Source organism: Microcebus murinus, chromosome 18, assembly GCF_040939455.1.
Source record: "Microcebus murinus isolate Inina chromosome 18, M.murinus_Inina_mat1.0, whole genome shotgun sequence".
NCBI lineage: Eukaryota > Metazoa > Chordata > Mammalia > Primates > Cheirogaleidae > Microcebus > Microcebus murinus.
Genome location: NC_134121.1, coordinates 11,675,108 through 11,690,079, shown reverse-complemented (window position 1 = coordinate 11,690,079; position 14,972 = coordinate 11,675,108). Strand labels below are relative to the sequence as shown.

The window sequence follows — 14,972 nt, the reverse complement described above, 5'->3', positions numbered from 1 at the left end:
GAAATTTCATTTGCAATATATTTAATATAAACAATCTATTCTGAAATTACAAAACAGGGTTAAGATGCCCAAAAATACTCTCTTTTTTTGAGACATGGTCTCACTCTGTCCCCAAGGCTAGAGTGCCGTGATGTCAGCCTGGCTCACTGCAACCTCAAACTCCTGGGCTCAAGTAATCTTCTTGCCTCAGCCTCCCGAGTAGTTGGGACTATAAGTGCGTGTCACCACACCCAGCTAATTTTTCTATTTTTTGTAGAGATGGGGTCTGGCTTTTGCTTAGGCTGGTCTTGAACTCCTGGGCTCAAGCAATCCTCTCACCTCCCAAAGTGCTAGGATTACAGGTTTGAGCCACTGTGCCCGGCCAAAACATTCCCTTTGTTGAACTCAACCAAATATCAAAGGAAACTTAGAATATTTTGTACAGGTATGTAACCTGTTGGGAAAAGTGTCATGAAGCATGACTTGCAAGGTACAGCAGTCTTCTCAGACATCTGTTGTACAAATAAACTCAAGAGCTGGACTGTTTTGTCAGAGAAGAAACAGGGAACCAGCATTGCCCAAGAAGAATGTGAGCTTTGCAAACTGAAGAGCAGAAAGATAATTTCTTCCCACTGAAGTAGCACATGTGCCACCCTCATTGTCTGGGGAAAGGCTGTGACCACCTGACCTGGGGGAGATGAAGACAGGACCCGAGCTTTAACGAAGGCTAGGTGAGAGGGAAACGTGAGGAACAGGGTTTGGAATTTCAGGTACAGGAAGTGGGTAAAGAAGGCAAATGAAGGTCAGTTGAGGACAACAGGAAGTCTAGAAGAAGAATTTTGGGAAGCCAACAGGGACATTTCTTCCATGGGATATTTCCTGTTTCACCTGTCCCATCTTCTCCTTTCCTCTGTCATTAATACCCTTTACTTTCTGAGTTCCTGCACTCACTCCTGTACCGATGTGTGGTCCTAAGGGAGCTGGCAGCTCTGGCATGACCCTGGCCATGAGTGGCCCAGGAGAGGACCCCTGATGCAAGCCACACCCATGCCTGTGCTTCATCACCTTGGCCAACCAACGGGTCACGGAAGGGGGCACAGGAGCAAAAGGCAGACAAATGGAGCCCCCCTCCCCCCAATGCAGAATCTTCCCCAGATTGGAGCAAAAGGAAGAGAGATCACAGCGGGGAGACCTGTGCCCCAGGGACATCAGTGACCAGGAAGAAAACGAGTGTAGGTGAAAGACACCTGCATGCGTGGAGAAGCAGGTGAGAGATGAGGAAAGACCCCTGATGGCCGTGGAGACCCTGCTGCCAGCCCCACAGGTTCTCAACAGTGCTGCGCTGCAGAGCTCCACCTCTAGCTATCCACTCCCTAACTCCTCGAGCTGCCCGGGTTCCTTCCCAGAACTCTGCTGTCTCACACTAGCTCACTCGCTTCCAAAGAAGGTGGGTGCATTGGTCTGCTTGGGCTGCCATAACAGAGCACCACAGACTGGGTGGCTCAAAGGACAGAAGGTTATCTCCTGGCAGCTCTGGAGGCTGCATGTCCAAGATCAAAGCTCCAGCAGGCCTCTGTTCTGGTGCGATCCTTTTCCTGCCTCGAGGACGGTTACCATCTGTGTCCTTACACAGCTTTGTCTGAGGGTGTTCAGAGAGAGAGAGATCACTCTCTTTTCCTATAAGGTCACCAATCCTAGTGAAATAGGTGCCCACTCCTAAGACCTCATTTAATCAGAATGACCTCCTAAAGACCCTTTCTTTAGAAAGAGTCACGTTGAGGGTTAGGGCTTCAACATATGAATGGGGGGGGGCAGCACAATTCAATCCACGGGACCCAGAGGCAGCTGTTCAGCAGAAATGGAATGCGTTCTGGACTCAGAAGGGTTCACTTTGAGATATATGTTCAGAAAAAGGTGAGGCTGACTTTGGGAAGGATGGGGCCTCTTCTTTAATCACTGCAAAACCAAGCCTAGCACAGAAAAGATGTTTGTGTCATTCACATTCAATTCTATTCAATTTACATTCTTTAATTCAGCACAAAGCTTCCTTTTTTTATTGGGGGGGGCAGGGTCTCACTCTGTCACCTGGGCAATGGTGTCATTATAGTGCACAGCAACCTTAAACTCCCGAGCTCAAGTGATCCTCCTGCCTCAGCCTTCCAAAAAGCTGGGACTATAGGCGCACACCACCATGCCCAGCTAATTTTTTAATTTTTTGTAGAGATGGGGTCTCGCTCTTGCTCAGGCTGGTCTCAAACTCCTCCTACCTCGGGCTCCCAAAGTGCTAGGATTACAGGTGTGAGCTACCATAACTGGCCAAAGCTTCCTTCTTTATTCATCTTCTAAGCATCAGTTTTCCCTTAGGATATTAAAGTCTATCTCATTGGTTTTGGAAAGAGACAAGTTAGATTCACTTGAATAGTGACAAACATACACATTTGATTGGGACCTAATTAAACACTGGATAAATTAGTTGGATCTGACGGTACCCACTGGAGCTGGAGTAGAATTCAAAGATCCAGTCGTGGAACTATTGTTCAAGATGTGCTGATATTATATGAAAACATCCTGCCTGTCTTACGAGGCACAGTGTCTCTGTGGAACACACGGTTTTAGTTCTGCAGAGTGTACTTCCTGAAGGATAGACTAAAGAAAGCTTTGGTAGTCAGATGTGGGGTGCAGCAAGGAGGAGAACCTAACATGTGCAACTGGCTTCATGGAGAAATAGTACGGGGCGAACTAGAAATAGTTTCTCTGGCTTCACCGAGAAACCAACTGCCCCCAGGAAAGCAGCTAGCGATCCTCTCTACCTGGCACAGTGTTTGGTCGTACTCTCACTGGTGTATCCTGGGATACAGTCTTCATGTTGATAAGGGTGAGGAGTTAGAGGAAATGGGAGGAAGTTGGGGTAGACGTTGCCTTCTTCTGGTGGCTTTCCTTAGAGGAGCAAAGACAAGACCTCCAAGCTAAGACCAAGGTTTAGTGACAGAAGGAAGTCACTCCACAAACTCAGGAGCATGGTGCCCACCTGACCCTGACAATGGGACAGTCAGCGCTTCTTCAATAACCAAAACATGGGACTTGAACATTCATGTTACAGGACACTATTTTATGTGGTCCAAGGTCACAGAAATAACAGCAAATCAATACTCCCATCCATTCTGCTCTTTATTCCTCCAAGTACACTAAGGAGATAGCCTTAGATTTGCATCAGAATAATCTGAACACCTCTCTGAATGCCTCCTCTTTTCCCTTTTTAACAAAAGGAAATAAGCTTCAGGATGACAGCCATCCATGGTAAACAGGATCTAAAAATTTAATAACGCTGGCTTCGCTTTCATCTGTTTACTTTGATGCTTACCTGATATTTGTAGCAAAGGGCACTGCTTCCCAACGTATGGTAGTGCTATAAGATTTCTTTTTAAAACAGATTTATTTTGAAAAAGTAATCAACTCTTTTTAAAAAGATGTGTAGACACAGATGGCAAAAATCATTCAGGTAGATTGAAGGTTGAGAGAGAGAGTTAGTCGACCAAGGAAATGATGGTTTCTTTGCTGATTTAACCTGTTTTGTTTCTGTTCTTGGGGGGACTGCCCTGTATCTTTTATTCTTCCGGACACAGAATTCCAGTGCGACTAGTTACAGTGTCAGCTTCCTTTAGTTAAAGCACTTGGGAAGTCATGTGACACACATTATCAATTCAATGTTCGGGACAACTTCCGCAAGTTAACCCACAGTGTTGTAGCCGCCCCTGTGCAGGTGAGGAAGCTGACACTCTGGGAGACATGTCTGATCTTCTGACTCCTGTGGCGGGATTCTCCATCCCACATCTCTCTGCCCAAGCTTATCCTGGTTCTGTTTCTTCTTTGAGAAAATAAAAACAAGCTGTGGAGATGATTAAAAGTGACCTACAAAAAACCCTATAGTAGCACCAAATAGGTTCTTCCATCTTAATACTCATGTGCCTGCTTTCTGTCAACTCATACACCCTCGTTGTAAAAAAAACAGGCATGTACGCACAGTCCCCACTTGTGGCATCCACGGTTGATGCCATCTCGGGGTCTCTGGCATCTCCTGCTACGACAGGAATGTTCTGGTGGGCTGCAGGAGACAGGTGCAGACCAGCACCGCAGGGACTTTTCTCTGAAGAGACTCAAGTGAAGAGAAAAGGCTACAGAAAGAGGCATCTACAGCACCAGCTTTAGGAAAAGGTGAGCACATCCCCGGCATTGGAAATTCTCCCTTCTCATGGACAGGAGATATCAGCCTTCCTCTCTCCCTTTTGCTCCTTCCAGCCCTGCCATGCTGGCCTTCTTTCTGAACTTTGATTGTTCCAAACTTATTCCCCCCTCAGGGCCTTTGCACGTGCTGTTCCCGCTGCTGTAGACACTTCGCACCAGCTCTTTGCAGGGCTGCCTCCTTCTTATCATCTAAGTTTCAGACCAAGTGATCACCTCAAAAAAGCCTTCTCTGCTTTACCGTACTAATGTCGTTCCTCCCTTTCTCCATCATCCCCTTCCCAAATTACCCTGTGTTGTTTTCTTTATATGAGGTATGGCTGCCTGAAATTATCTCATTTCTTCATGTGCCTAGTGTCTCCAAAATTCCACTGCAGCCTAGATAAGAGCAGGGGCCCGGTCTCTCAAGGTTGCTACTATTACTGCCAGTGCCGGGCACGCAGCAGGTGTTAACAAAAACTTGGAGGATGAAAACACACTCACCCACACGTAAACTCTCTCCCCCCAGATATGACCACTGTTCCTTCAAAGAGGCAAAAAGGAAAGCAAAGGAACTCTACCTGGTTCGTGAAGAATCCATGTCCAGCACCAACTTGGCTAAGTGTTTCCTCTGCTTTTGAATGTTTGGGATTTCCACCTGTGGTTACAGGAGATGAGAGACACAAACTGATAAATTCTTTCAGAACGATTCTTCAGAACAGTCCTTTAAGAACCACTGGCCGGCATGGGGCAGATTCACTAGAGGTCTCCCAACCCTTATTTTCAGAAGAAATACTTTCTTTCTCCTATGCTTCACGGACGTATAACAGACAAAGAGGAATCGCATATTATTGTAGGTATACAGCTTGGTGTTTTGATATGTATGCATTGTGAAATGATTACTACAATCAAGCTCATTAACACATCCCTCACATCCCAGTTTCTATTTTCGTGTTTTTTTTTTTTTGATAGTGAGAGCACTTAAAGTCTATCTTTTTAGCAAATTTCAAGTATACAAGACAGCATTATTAACTATTGCCATACTGTATATCAGATACCAGATACGTAAATCACATACCATACTGTAACTCGGATCTCCAGAATTTACTCATCTTGCATAAATGAGACCCTGCACCCTTTGACCGACATCAGATGAAATTCTTGATGCCTTTTCCTGAGCTAAACTCTGTTCTCTCTTTGATGGACACAGGCCAGGCCTCCGCCACCCCAGAGCATTTCCGAGGTCCTATGCTTCCCTGCTCACGTGTCCTGGCCACTTGCCTGCCCTTACCTTAGCAAAAGTGGGGGCTCAATCACATCTCTACTCCCAAGAGGGCCAAAAGTGGGGAGAAGCAAAGGGAGCCACTCAGGGCTGACACACAGACCTAACTCAGAACGGACGGCTGAAGGATGAAGGGCACTGAGATGCTACAATGACTGTGACTAGGACACAGATTTTTATATTTATGAAAACAAAGGAAGCCAATGTTTATATTTATAAAAATAAAGTAAGATTTTTCCAAAGTCAATAATGAATAAACATTGCCATCCTGGCTTTTCCCGGCTGCACGTCCTTCCATTTTGGTCGTATGTGGATGCTCTTTTTATACTTTTCATTCTAAAAATGACTTCGCTGAACATTCCAATGCAAGATTTTGGTTCCGGGCCCAGCAAAAGTAGGGCAGGATGTGAGAATGAAAAACGAAAATTGGCCGAAAATTGAACTAAAAATCATCTCGGGCTGCGGTTTTTATGCAAGGAGAAGACACGAGGAGAATCCGGTGTTCTGGGAGGCGCTTTCCATCCCCACTCCTAGGCAGGGATGAGTCACGGCCGAGTGTGGCAAGTTGGAATAGGAAGGAGAAGTGTAGCTGTCCCTGGACAACCCGAGTCACCACCGGGACCCGAAGCAAAGCTGAGAGCCACACGGTCACCTCGAAGGAGCCGCGGCCAGCGAGTGCCGGCACCCACCTGGGACCCGCTCCCTGGCTTGCTTCGGGCTTTGGCCGGAGCCCTGGCCACCCCCGTGAGGAGCATAGGGCCTCTCAAGAACGCTCTGGGCTACAGGATGACCCGTCACAAGACGGGATTTGAGATTTCTGGAGCTGGTTTACGCCAAAGCCCCTCATCTTACATTATCCCCTTGAATACTTTTGGGCTGGTACATAATTATCTACCCACATACATCTGTCCCAGAGAGTGCAGGTGACGAAGACATGCCAGAGGTGGCCCAGAAAGGAAGCCAGGCGGGGTCTGGGGCAACCCTGTTTAACACTGTGGCAGCCTCTGGCCACATGCAGCTCTGGGATTCTAAATTTAAATGAACAAAAATTAAATTAAATAAAAACTTGAGTTCCTGAGTTGCCCTAACCACATTTCAAGTGTCCCACAGGCAGGTAGGAACAGAGGCTGGCACACCGTGTGGACACAGAGCATCTGCGTCAGTGCAGGGAGTCTGTGATGGTTAATTTTAGGTGTGGACTTGACTGGACCGAGGGATGCCCGGACAGCTGGGGACGAGTCACTTCTGCCACGTCTGTGAGAGTGTCTGCAGAGAAGGCGGATGTGCGAGTCAGCGCTCACAGGGAGGGGACTTGCCCTCAGTGGGGCGAGCACCATCCAGTCCACTGGGGTCCCGGCTGGGACAACGGGCGGAAGAAGGGCGATGCTCTCTGTGCCCTCTCCCTTCTGCAGTGGGAAGCCTTTTCTCTTCCTGCCCGTGGACATCAGACTCCAGGTTCTTCGGCTCGTGGACTCTGAGCCCTGCACCAGTGGTCTCCCGGGGGCCTTCTGGCCTTCAGCCTGGGACGGGGAGCTGCTGTGGTTCTAGGCTTCCAGACTGAGGCATGAACTACTTCTCTGGCCCTCTAGCCTGCAGATGGCCTATTGCAGGACCTTCCACCTCTGGGACCATGTGAGCGAACTCCCCTGATAACTCCCCTCTCATGTAGCCTATTGCTTCTGTCTCTCTGGAGAGCCCGCACTAATACAGACTTCTAGGGGATAGCGCTGGTTAGGTTGTATACTGATTGAGTATCCCTTATCGATATGCTTGGGGCCCTAGGTTTTTTTTTTTTTTTTTCTACTTTATATTTAACAGGTGAGCATCCCAAATCCAAAATCTGAAATGTCCCAATGAGTATTTCCTTTGGGTGTCATTTCAGTGCTCGAAACATTTCCAGTTTAAGAGCATTTCGGATTCGGAATTTTCAGGTTTCAGGTGCTCAATCTGTATGAGCAATTAAAGGCGACTAGGAGGGGCCCAGGGTTCAAGACAGAAAAAGCTCCCCAACCATCTCCTGTCTCCCTGGATACAACGTCACTTGGTTGAAGCTCGCAAAACTGTCACATAGACATTAAGGTTGCTTTTTAATAAGGTCTTTTAATTTAGTGACCTTGAAAGTCCAAAGAGAAGGGACCTAACATAGACATAAGTTACAGGGGGCCTTACACAGAGTCTCTTGGACCTGGGTCCCCAGACCCCTGCTGTGCACTTCCCTTTAGACTTGAGATGGGGGAGGGTAGGGCGCCAGCAGTCGGGACTCTGGGTGGGGAGGGAGGTAACCTACCAGCTGTCACCTCTACCCACGGGGTGCCAGTGGGGAGGTGGGCAGGAGCAGTAGCTAACAGTTGAAAGGGCTGCCACAGTCAGGAATCCTGACCATGTGGTTGGGTGAACTCAATGTCAGGGAGCAGGGTGAGGAGCAGAAACAATAACAAGGCTGCAAGTAGCCTGACTACGGGGGCTCCTGCCCTGCCCTGCCCTGCCCTCCCCTGCTCAGGCAGGCCTGGCCCGCCCCTGCTGCTCACCTCGGCCAGCAGAAACAGGGGCTCAATCACATCTCTCTCTACTTGCAGTTCAAAGTGTATCAGCTCCTGGGCCAGCTTGTCCTCTGTCTCTCCGCAGAGTTTCAGCATCTTCCTGCAATCACAGGGGGAAAAAGCCACACTGAATACCCTCGAAGACAGCGTCATTCCCGCACGCTGGGTGAACTTTCACGAGTCAATATTTATAAGCGGGTTGATCTCCATGGCGTCCCATGGGCCAGCCCGTCTCAGCTGTTTTCACTTCTGAAATGGCGCATTCTCCCAAACGGTGCTGAGTACACGCTGTGTGCCTGGGGCAAGAGGGGACACGTGAGAGAGACGTGGAGAAAACAGACTCACACACGCCAAATTCAGAAAGCCACGTGCTTCTGTGGTCCCTGGGAGCACTGGAAAAACCAGGTGAAATTGATCCACTAACAAATGAATGTCTCCAAACACAGCCAAAATTCAATTTCAGTAGGTGCTAACAGAAAGAAAACCCTACCCCTAAGTCATGAAAATGTAATTAGTGCAGGACATATCAATGTCGTCCCATGGAAAAACCATTCCAAAGTGTTGATTAATAATGAGCAAGAGACGATCTGAATGAGTAGAAAGTTGTGCGATGCTCTTAGATGACAGAACACACTATTGCACAGATGTTTTGTTTTTCCCCAAATTGCACACAGGCCCTCTTCCCCTCGCATGGTGCCATGTTAACTGAAATCCAAGTAAAAAGTTTTTACAACTCAACAAAAGTATGAACAGAGGTATCTATTATTCTTAAATGAGTATATTCCTCCACTGTCCATATTTTTACACTTGTACTTTGTCCGTACGTGTTCACATACAGTACATAATACTGCTGATCTGCTCAGTTAAAATAGTTCACGTCCATGATTTGACACTGAACATATCCTTAAACTGCGTGCATTTTAAATTTATGATTATGTTTGGGGCTTATCCATATTGATACATGCAGAATTAGATCATTCTGCTACATAGAATTCCATTCTATGAATACCATCGTCACAGTAAGCTTTCCCACACACATGAGTATTTGGCTGTTACATGTGGCGCTGTCGTAAATATGCATGTCCACTCTCTTTTTCTGCGTGTGTAAGAATCTCACCAGAGCAAATGAGAGTTCCCATTGCTCTATGCGCTCGCCGACCCTTGGTACTGGTAGGTGTCTTAACTTCTGCCAAAATGGTAGATACAAAATATTATCACATTCTAGTTTTAATTTGCATTCCTTGACTAGCAGCAAGAGTGAGTGTCTCTTCAAACACTCTGGGCCACCCAGGATCTGATTCCCATGAAGTGTCTATTCATATTCCTTGGTTATTTTTGTACTGGGATCAGTTTATTCAAATTTATTTGTAGGAAAACTTCACTTGATCTCAGCCAAAAGGCCGAGGAGTGATATTCGTAGGAACTCTTCATTTACTTATACACAGGTGTGTAAATGTAGGTTCTAATTCCTTTTCATACCTGCTGCCAATGACAACTCCCAGGTTGTGGTTTTGTCCTTGTACCTTTTTTTTTTTGAGACAGAGTCTCGCTTTGTTGCCCAGGCTAGAGTGAGTGCCGTGGCGTCAGCCTAGCTCACAGCAACCTCAAACTCCTGGGCTCGAGCGATCCTCCTGCCTCAGCCCCCCGAGTAGCTGGGCCTACAGGCATGCACCACCATGCCCGGCTAATTTTTTATATATATATATCAGTTGGCCAATTAATTTCTTTCTATTTATAGTAGAGACGGGGTCTCGCTCTTGCTCAGGCTGGTTTTGAACTCCTGACCTCGAGCAATCCGCCCGCCTCGGCCTCCCAAGAGCTAGGATTACAGGTGTGAGCCACAGCGCCCGGCCCCTTGTACCTTTTTAATGGTGTCTTTGATCTGATTTTCTGGTACTTACCTACATATTTCTAATGCTATTTCTTAATTTTAAAAAAAGTTGAACATTAGTTATTAACTCCCAACTACAGAAAATGAGAATTAAGCTATGTTTACATTTCCCCTCTCTCTATTTATTTATATTGGTAGATGCTTAGAATTTATATCTTGACTCCATATTATCTGGAGTTGAGCGGGGCTAGTATACTATGATTACTTATCTTTCTTGCAAATTTGTTTTTTCTCCCTAGAGTTAATAATTGCCTCGTTTCGGTTTGCTTGTTTAGTTGTCTAGGTACCTGATTAAACCCCAAATACTCTGCCACTTTTCTAATTTGTCTCCTAAGATATTGAACCAAAATTTGCCTAACTAAAAAAAAAAATTAAACCTCATCCTAAGCAATGATCAACATCAAGTTGTGAACTTTATGTGCTAATTTTATTTTTTCTGATATGCCTTAAAATACAAATATTACCAAAGGAAAAGATACTGAACTATACATGATGTGAATGAACTTCATCTTCTTGAATTAATTTCTCCTGGACCTGCCTCAATCCAGATTGAGTTTTCCTCTATCATTAGGTCATAGCTGCCTTTCTGGACTCTTCTTTCACCATTCCCAGGGATTTTCCTCCCTCTGTCCTGTGTTGGACATGGCCCACCCTATGTCTGCCTCTTTCTTAGTCACTCCCTCATTATGGAGCACATCTTGCATTAGCTTCCTGAGAAAGAGTGTGTAGGAAGTCAATTTTTGAGACCACAACATTCTCCTCTACCCTCACATTGATTGAAACTTGGGCAGGATATTGAATTCTACGTTGAGCATAGTTTCCTACAGAATTTTGAATACATTGCTTAATAATCTTCTAGCTTCCATTGTTGCTTTTGGTCTGAAAGCATTCGTGTTTCTAATCCTTTGTATGTGATAATTTTTTTCTCTAGAAGGTTGTAGAATCTTTTCTCACCAGTATTCATGATGGTGAGCCCTGTAGCACAGGTTTAAGTCCTCCCATTGTATTGGGAGCTCAATGGGCCACTTTTGTGTAGAAACTCATGTCCTTTGGGTTTGGAAAATGCTGTTGGATTATTTATTATTATTATTATTATTTCTTCTTCTCCTTTTCTAAAAACTTCTGTTATTCAGACATAAGACTTCTGGATGGGTCCTCTAATATTCTGTTTCTATTTTCTATGATTTGTCTCCTTGCTTGATTTCCTGGCTTTTTTTTGTTGTTGTTTGAGACAGGGTCTTGCTCTGTTGCCCAGGCTAGAGTGCAGTGGCATCGTCTTAGCTTACTATAACCTCAAGCTCCTAGGCTCAAGTGATCCTCCTGCTTCAGCCTCTGGAGTAACTAGGACTATAGGTGCAAACCACAATGCCCAGCTAATTTCCTGTAGAGACAAAGTCTCACTATGTTGCCCAAGCTGGTCTCAAATTCCTGACCTCAAGAGGTCCTCCTGCCTCAGCCTCCCAGAGTGCTAAGATTACAGGTGTGAGCCACCATGCCCAGCCTGGATGACTTCCTCAAATTTATCTTCCAAACCTTCTACTGAGAATTTCATATCTGCTGTCATCAGTTTTCATTCCTGCAAGTTTGCGTTTGATCTCTGGATGTTTCTTTCCCATAAATACTTTGTATTAACATCCTGCTTTTCACTTCATGAGTGTTTTATTTTCCCCTACCACTTGAAAACATAAGTGATAGTTTTCCTGAAATCTTCCCCTCCCAACACAATCTCTATTTCTTCCAAGTTGGACGTCTCTCCCCAGTGGTTCTGGTCTCTAGGTTTCAGGTTAGAGACTTTCCTCAGATGTCTGGTGATCTCCGTGCCTGTGTATATTTAAAAGTGAAGACTAAAAAGCTCAGAAGATGTGAGTGAAACTCGTCGGCTGTGAGCTTGTCTGTAGGAAGATCTAGCTGGGCCAGTCCCTGGCCACTGTCCCCCTCAGATGTCCTCGCATCTTTACGTGCTTTTTTTGCACTGAGCAGATTCCCCAGGGAAGAGTCTCCTAATTCCCTAGCCAGAAGGTAAAGGCCTGGGCCCGTGTGAGTCGGGGGAGGGGCTGAGGAGTCTCAGCACTGGCATCCCGTGTGCACCAGACCACTGGATCCTCCTCCCTACTGAGCGGCAGCCTCACACTCCACCTTGCCCAAGTCCCCGTGCTAGAGATGCTGTTTTATCCCCTCCAGAGAACAAAGCTCCGGGCTTCTGCTGTGGTGGGGGTGGGGAGCAGGACAGTGTCCCAGACATACACATAGGAGCTGGGTTTTAGAGATCCAAGTGGTACTTGAAAAGCCTTCAACCCACACTCATTATTCTAATCACCCATTCTACCCCCAAAGACCCACTGTTCTAGACACCCCTGGTGCCACCGATTCCTGAGCACCGTGAGCTTCTCACCATGTAAGTTATGTTGGATCTCAGCACATCCTACCTCTGGCTTGGGAGTCAGCTCTCGGAGACTCGCCGAGTCAGTTCCCAGTCATTCACGCGCTTTACAGCTCACAAAATTGTGCTGCTCTTGTCTTTTTTCCTGTTTTTCCTGCCATTGTGGATTGATGTCTTTTAAGAAGAAAAGTCCATTTATTGTAGTTTAAGTGGATTTTGGAAAGAGATAAAATCAGACGCGTGTTCAATCTGTCATCTTTGCTTCCGAACTTGCTGGTCATTATATTTTAGGCATGACTCTTAGAAATGCCATTACAACAGGATTCCATGTTTAGTCACCTGAGATTCTCTATATTTTAGCGGTTGAGTTTATTCCATTTACATCTCTTATGACTGCAGATATATATGCAACAATTGCTCTGACCTTCATTTTCTGTTTTCTATCTATTATGCCTTTCCTTTGCTTGACTCTTTCTCTTTTAGTCCCTTCTGTGGTTTTTTTCCTGTTTATTTTCCTTTTCATCCTTCTACTAGTTTGGAAGTTACACATTCCATTTCTATTCTTCTTGTGGTTACTCTTACTTTTCTAACATGCATACTTGACATCAAATTTAAATGTAATACCTTTATCCTCCTTTCAAACAATACAAGAGCCTGAAGCCCTGGCTCCCCCTCCAATGTTACATGTATTACAGTCCAGTATTTTAGTTTTACTTCGCTTGTAACCCTCCAAAATCCATTATTATATTTCTACTTTTTAATGCAATGCTTATTTAAATTTCTTTCCACGGAAGGGTAGCAGACTCTGCCATCCTAAAATATGCCACTTTGGCATAAGGACTATTTTGAGCTGAAAACAAATGAAAAGAAGGAGATACCAAAAAAGCCCTCTGCTCTCCCTCTTTATATGCATAAAAGTAGGACACGCATTTGTAAAGGTGTCTCTTCACTCCCCTCTCTACAAGGAAGGGCAGAGACCAATCACCAGAGACAAGTCTAGACCCCAGTCAGCTGGCACCAGAAGAATCCTCACAACAAACTTCACTAAGTAGTCCACATCTTCCATTAGTTCCCCAAATATCTACCTTCCCACAATCTGCCACCCAAGAAACTCAAAGTCCTTCTCCTTTGTCTTGTCCCTTCTCTAAAAATTATTGTTCTTTGTTAAGATGCCATGTAAGTCCACATTCTAACTGCCCTTACAGCTGCTCATCTCATGTCCATGTGTATGTGTACACATAGTAATAAAATTTGTATGCATTTCTCATTAATCTTCCTCTTGTCAATCTAATTTGCAAGCCCACAGACAAAGGTTAGAGAGAAAAGGTATTTTTTTTTTCCTCCTCTACCACACATTCACTTTTTATTCTACCTTGCTACTTGCACTTCCTACCTTTCTTCTGGACATAATCTATCTCACACTAGCCTTAACTAGTTCTTTCAGTGAGAATATGCGAGTAGTAACTTCTCTAAATTTTTGCCTAAAAATATCTTTATTCTCCCATATTCTTGAATAATGTTGATCATAGATCTAGGTTTGTTGTATTTTCCATCAATACTTGAAGATATTCCACTGTTATCTACTGGCATTTACTGTGGCTGATGAATACTTTGTTATCAGTTTAATTGCCCTTTTAATAGGTAATTATCATTTTTCTTCTGGGAGATTTTAATTTCTCTCTTTTTTGTTAATAAGCGGTGGTTTTACTATAATGTGTCTAGGAATGGATATCTTATTGTTGATCTCAGTCAAAACGTTTTGTGCTCCTTACATCTAAAGTCTTCTGTTTCACTTCAAATTTGGAAAAGAAAAACTCAACCACAAACTTCCCCTTCTTCCTATTTTCTTCTTCAGGAAGTCCTACTAGACAGAATGCTGTCCCTCTGCATTCTAACACCATGCCTTCCAACTTAGTGATGGCCATGTCCTTATCTCCACACTTTATTCTGTTCCTTCTAGGTGGCAGTTCCAGATCTGTCTTCAAGTTCACCAATTCTTTTTTTTTTACTTGACAAATAATAATTGTACATATTCACAGGGTGCGTGTGACATTTAGATACATATCATGTATAGTGATCAGATCAGGGTGATAAGCATATCCAGCATCTCAAGTATTTATTATTTGTGTTCAATATTCTCCTCCTAGCTACTTGAAACTATGTATTCACTATAGTTATCCTACTGTGGTGTAGAACACTACAACTTCCTTCTCCTATCTAGCTGTAATCCTGCATCCTTTAACCAATCTCCCCCATCCTCTCCTTCTGCCTCCCCAACCCAGCCTCTGTTCTACTTTGAAATAAACTTTTTTTTAGCTTTTACATACAAGTGAGAACATGTAGTGTTTTACCTTCTGTTCCTTACTTACTTCACTTAACATAATGTCCTCTAGTTGCATATATGTTGCTGTCTGTGAATGACAGGATTTCATTTGTTTTATGGCTGAATAGTATTACATAGTGTATATATGCCACATTTTCTCTATCCATTTAGGTTGATTCCCTATCCTGACTATTTTGAATGGTGCTGCAATAAACAGGAGGGTCCTGATGTATCTTTGATATACTGATTTCCTTTCCTTTGGATACATTCCCAGTAGTGGGATTGCTGGATCATATGGTAGTTCTATTTGTAGTTTTTTTAGGAACTTCCATACTGTTCTCCATACTGGCTGCACTAGT

General features: G+C 44.6%; 1 protein-coding gene across 4 annotated transcripts in view; it reads right to left on the bottom strand.

Annotated features, from left to right (window-relative positions):
• Positions 1 to 14,972, bottom strand: part of ARHGAP44 (Rho GTPase activating protein 44) — a 178,456-nt gene that overhangs the window by 62,033 nt on the left and 101,451 nt on the right. For all 4 annotated transcript variants that reach the window (XM_012777369.2, XM_012777380.2, XM_012777405.2 and 1 more), the window contains exons 5-6: positions 8,008 to 8,119; positions 4,779 to 4,855 (exon numbers count right to left, since the gene is read on the bottom strand). In XM_012777369.2, the coding sequence (XP_012632823.1) occupies positions 4,779 to 4,855; positions 8,008 to 8,119 (189 nt within the window). The remainder of the gene's footprint in view (positions 1 to 4,778; positions 4,856 to 8,007; positions 8,120 to 14,972) is intronic.